The sequence below is a fragment of the Dreissena polymorpha genome, chromosome 9, assembly GCF_020536995.1.
Source record: "Dreissena polymorpha isolate Duluth1 chromosome 9, UMN_Dpol_1.0, whole genome shotgun sequence".
In the NCBI taxonomy this organism is placed as follows: domain Eukaryota; kingdom Metazoa; phylum Mollusca; class Bivalvia; order Myida; family Dreissenidae; genus Dreissena; species Dreissena polymorpha.
In genome coordinates, this window is record NC_068363.1 from 15,545,660 (window position 1) to 15,551,426 (window position 5,767).

Consider the following 5,767-nt stretch of genomic DNA (forward strand, 5'->3'; position numbering starts at 1 on the left):
TACATATTAAGTTCTTGATCTTTTGGGAAGAACTTCGTAATTATAAAGTTATTGATCCTTGAAAGACCATACTAAAGGCTAATAACCTATTCAATCTAGTTTTTTTGTGAACGCTTTTTGTAGCATATAAATATGATTATCCACAGCATATTTAGTCATTGCAATTGTAAAGGTGAATAAACCCTGAAGTAAATAAAGAGCAGGTGTAACTGTAACGAGCTCAATGAAAGTTTCAATTAGACAGTATGGCTACGCAGTGTGAACGCTTCATCGGCTAGTGTACGATAGTTTGTCGCTACACATGAATTACCTGTACGACAGAATTTCGCAATGCGAAACGACGACCTTCGTAGGAAGGTATTTAAATTGGCGGTCTGGAGCAGTATCGCTCAATATCTATCCAGTACAACATATGACATGAGCTTCAACCTCAACTTCGGCTAATGTGACTCTACTTAAACATTTGTTTTCAAATTGTGCGCTTGTTGATAATTCGTACATATTGTTATGACAAGTAATTTAATAAAACATTTATCTACAATACCGGAAACATTAATCAGTAATTCATAAGAATTGATTTATATATTTAATTCGCTTTAAGACGTACGGTTTACGCAGCGGATCATAATGGATATACATTTGCGGGATGTATTGTGTTCGTTGTCCCATATTGTGCTCTATGCCATACTGGCGAGTGCTGGTGTCGATGGCGGGAGTTTACGTCGGCAGACGGCCACGTGCACAGAGGTAAGTTGGAGAAAGCAATGCATACTGCCTCATGTATAAACCCCTTGATTTTATGTAAAATATTCTTATGGACTTAGTTATACAGACATTTTTACAGCATGTAAATTATTCAATTCTATCGGAAGTCGTATATGCTATTAATTAAATAATAACGTTGTCCGAAAGTATTGCATGTATCCATATTATACGAAATAACCATGTAGTGCAGTTGCGGTTTGGGACTTGTATTGGGATCGAATCCTAAACATTTTTCTATACAATTTGCTATACACTAAATTAACTATTTGGTTTGTCAAAACTGTTTGCGAATATTTAATATAAATGAAAAAAAAGATACAATCTGAACCAACTAGTACCGGCTCCGTATTTGCGTCATCTGTTTCAGACCTCTGTCGTCGACATTGAGTCAAATGCTGGGGTGAAAATAGAACCTATTGAACAGAGTCGCGTCTATATTGAAACACTGTCTACGCCTTTTGATGACGGGTACGTAGATATTAAATGAAAAGATTGTAATTGAAGTTCAATGATTTTGCAATAAATTTTGTATTGTGTACATTATCACGAGCTCACTCGTGCATAGAGAAATTGTTGGAGCATTGATTACACTTTAAAATAGATAATCGAATATCAAAGATCGATAGCTTAATTGTGTAAGTGACCTAAAACGCATATGTGAATGCAAATAGTTTTATATTCAAACGCATCGAACATTAACTACAAGCCTTGTTTGTGAAGTTACAAACATTAAAACTTCATTTCTATTTTCAGGCACACTTTGCGTTTTGAGTTCAATACAAAATCCGGCAACGGGACGCTGTTCTATGCCGTGCGCCGCAACGATATCTACGACATGGTGTCAGCGGAGATCAGTGACGGATACGTGCAGTTTAAGATACGCTGCCGCTCCTCGTACGCTGACCTCACCATTCCGGGCATCCGGGTGGATGATGGCGAGTGGCACAGGGTATGTGGAGGCGGAGAAATATACTGATTCTTGCTCTGAGAAAACTTGGTTTAATGCATGTGCATTAAATGTCGTCCAAGATTAGACTGTGCAGCCTGCCCAGGCTAATCAGGGACGACACTTTTCGCATTAACTTGATTTTTGATACGAAGAGACTTCATTTAAACGAAAGATAAAATGAAAGCTGAAATTGTCCCTGATTAGCCACTGCGGACTGCACAGGCTAATCTGGAACAATACTTTAATACGCACATGCATTAAACCCCTTTGCACCAGATTGTGGCTGATATGTTTTAAATATCAACAAGGCATTGACCATTCCATTTACAGAGTCTGTAATGTGTTTTCCAAATGCCAATGTGTTTGTACTTGTGTTTCTTTTATACATTATGATAAAATATGACATTTCTGCAGTGAAATAACAGCAGTGAAAATAACAAATTGTTATTTTCACCAATGAAAAGAACAAATTTTCGGAACACCTTTTTCTATTTTTAGATTATCATAAATTATTATATATATTTTTTCTATGATCACGAGTGAATTAAAATCGACATTCCACCAAATCCAACACATTTTATTTTTATTTTATGCTTAAATTTACCGTTTATTTACATTGTAAAAGAGTTTTAACTGGAAAATCTTCTGGTATAATGACGTCATTTCGTCATACTTATGACGTCATTTTGTGCTTTAAAATGTATTGAGGCACGACAAGAGAGAAACTCCGAGAAAGGGTAACTTTTCAGCGAAAGGGAAACAGCTGTTAATTATTTTCTTGAAAAATGGGCATAAAAGAAACAGAAAATGTGTTCATGTCAGTGTAAGATAGTTTGTTATTTCACTCGTGATCATATAAAAATAATATTTTCAACGAGTGGCGCAATATAATTTCTATGATCACTCGTGAAATAACAATCGATCTTACACTGACATGAACAAATATCCTCTATATCATTGTTTTATATGTAGCCCTTGTTTTCAATAATGGCTGTCACGTGACCATATTTTATGTTAAGTTAATTAGGGAAATTTTATATATTTTATGTCCCATCATTTAGTCTTATACATTCCACAACGCATAACTACGGATTTGTGGGTTCCTAAAAAATGAAATAATCTTGATGAATTTCACATCGCATAACTCCTGTTAAAGTACTCCAAATGACATGAAGTTCCACCGCAAACTCAATAAATTCCACAACGCATAACCACTGTTTTGTATTTCCAAAACAGATCAAGTTCCATCGCAAGAAACGAAAGGGCATCTTCCTGCTGGACGACATGGAGTACTTCGAGCACTACTATGTAGGCTGTGGCGGCTTTACCTCCGTCAACTTCGGCAGCACCCACCGAGACCACGATGACTCCTTCAGCGTGCGCGAGTTACAGGTAGGAGTAATTAAAAATGTGTTAATGTGTTCAAATTATATTTAAGCCCCGCTCTTGGTACAACGGACTTAATGCATATGCGTGAAGATAAGCCTGTATCTGTGGTGATAAAGTATAAACAGCAACGACACTTTCCTATAGTGCGTTTCAATTATTTGTATTGTTTGTGTATTGTGTTTTAAACAGACAGTTTTGCGGGTTATGGGCTATGAGAAACTATTAAATTCTTATCCAACATTATTGTGCTCTGTTGTTGTCGTATTTTTCAAATTTTGAACAACACTTTGCATAATAACTATTGAAGGATATAATCTTGTTGTCTATGTTCTTGATTGCATCATTTCTAACCACAAACACCCTCTAGCTAATCGGCTATTAGATTTAATTGCAATGTGGCAATCCCACAATCGCAATTCAATTAATTTTGAAAAGCATATTATGCTCTTAATTGGTCTCAAACTAGGACGTACATCTAGCCAATTAAATATGTCACTCGAATGTTTCCAGTATATTTGTTAATATTAAATTAAAACATTAAACTAAAACGCAACTCACATATCGATGTGAAAACATATTTTTTTTTTTTTTTTTTATAATGCATAGAAAATTCAATATAAATAGCTGGCATCATGAAAAAGAATTAAGTAAACACAGATTATCGGATTGACTGAAGTGTGTCATTGAAACCAAATACGAATGGAAATCTGCTCACATAAGCATTTCTTATCGAGTTTCAATGACTCATTTCCGCACATAGCCCCGACTGAATTTATTGCAGCTAACATTATCAATTGTTTATGCACGTTCACACATTTCGTTGAATAATTCAACAAAATATTATCCAGAGGGGTTTTCAAACATATCAAATATTTAAATCAAGATGTATAATGCCTGTAAAGTAAGAGCGGTATACAAATCATATGTTATAAACCAGGTTATAAAAGGCAATCGGGTTGAAGGTCGAAGTGCTTTTGCCTGTATTTATTCAATATGTATTTTTAAGAAACGGTTTAACAATAGGTAAAGCTTTAAATCAACATGTGACAAATAAGTTGTATAATGTTGTACTAAACACGCTTATTACATTATGATTATTACTTTCTTGATTTATGTTGTGTTTTTTTTATTTAATAGAACATGTTTATTGTTATGTTGCAGCATAAAAACGGCCATTTAAGCGGATGTATACGTAATGTTAAGATAACTACGGGAATAGACACACCGCCCAAGTACACAGCCATTTCGCAGTGCAATTGAAGACGTTGCCATCTCTCTAGCAAGAGGAGCACGTGTATTGTATTTATAACCAACGCCATTCCATTGACAGCGTCTTGTTAACTCTGATGGTTGTGTCGTCATACGTGTGGTACGGTTTATAAACCTTACTATTGCTGCATATCATACAGTGCTGCCGAGTTTGTATACTATTGTGAAGACGACACATTACAATAACACTCAATTTCAATGCCAAAATGCACCGTTTAATGACAACGACTATGCGAACATTGATGTGAGCGTATGGTTGCGGGGTAACAAGATGAATCTCAGCATATGCTACTTGTACCGCCAGAAGCCAATCTGATCTCCGATAGTGTACACAATGCAAACAAAAAGATCTCTACGTCAGTAAATGGTGGTAACACATATTTTATCTACGTCTAGTTACTTATAGCAACCGGTCTTACGACAAATGTACATATATACTTTATATAGCCACGTTTTGAAATGGCTGGTTTTGACTGTTCCGTCCATAAGTTGTTGTGTCGTTACCTCGAACTATTTTGTATTTGTAGACCATTATTAAACTATGGAAATGTTTATTCGTTCATTATTTCACAATTTAGTCTGAACATTTCAGAAGTAAAACATTATTTAGCAATGGGGCTGCTTCTTTAACAAAACAAAAACCGAGCAACATGTGACAGTTGTGTACTTCGCAGCCTTAGCATACACGACAATCTTAATTCGACAAAAAAGACATAATTATGAAAAAGGGTCCTCAGCCATATGCGACCAGCGCAGCTCCACATCATCCTGCGCATCTCCACATTAGCCTGCGCATCTTCACACTAGCCTGCGCAGTTGCACAGTCTGGTCAGAAGCTTTCCAGTCCGCAAATGAGACTACGAAACATTGCGTTACTTTGTAGCGAACAGCGTAGCTCCTGGTCATTACTTTCTATATATCAATAGAAGCCCCGGACTTTCAAATAGGTTGTTTTATTCGTTATCAGTTGCTCCAACGAGCTTCTCGTAAAAAACAGATCGATTAATAGAAATCAAACTATCTGTATTTAGAACTTTAATTGTCTCCGTAATTCACTCTACGCATAAAGAAGTTATATTACGTGCACGATTTGCCACTGAACATAAAAGCTAGTTTTTGCGTACGACTCATCATCGTATGCTAGTTAGTTATTTTCGATTTGTCAAAGGAACTTTGAGGTTATGGCTTGGATACGAAATACGCAAAGCGGTTTCCCATATATAAAACATTAAACTTAAAGTGTGACCATGACCTTGAAAACTGGAAACTGAAACTTCATTGAGACACATTTTAAAATAGTTTCATTTTTTTCTAAATAAGCTCAACTCTTTCCATTCATATAAGGTTTTAATCCGGACATGATTCGACCTCTGAATTCATAGTGAAGTGATAGTG

The 5,767-nt window shown here is 35.8% G+C and overlaps 1 protein-coding gene across 1 annotated transcript; it reads left to right on the top strand.

The window, feature by feature from the left end:
- Positions 1 to 412: 412 nt before the first annotated feature.
- On the top strand, positions 413 to 4,924 carry LOC127846461 (uncharacterized). Its single transcript, XM_052377714.1, has 5 exons — positions 413 to 747; positions 1,133 to 1,233; positions 1,519 to 1,714; positions 2,951 to 3,106; positions 4,265 to 4,924. Exons 1-5 carry the CDS (start codon positions 628 to 630, stop codon positions 4,361 to 4,363), a joined length of 672 nt encoding a protein of 223 aa, XP_052233674.1. The 5' UTR covers positions 413 to 627; the 3' UTR covers positions 4,364 to 4,924.
- Positions 4,925 to 5,767: the final 843 nt, after the last annotated feature.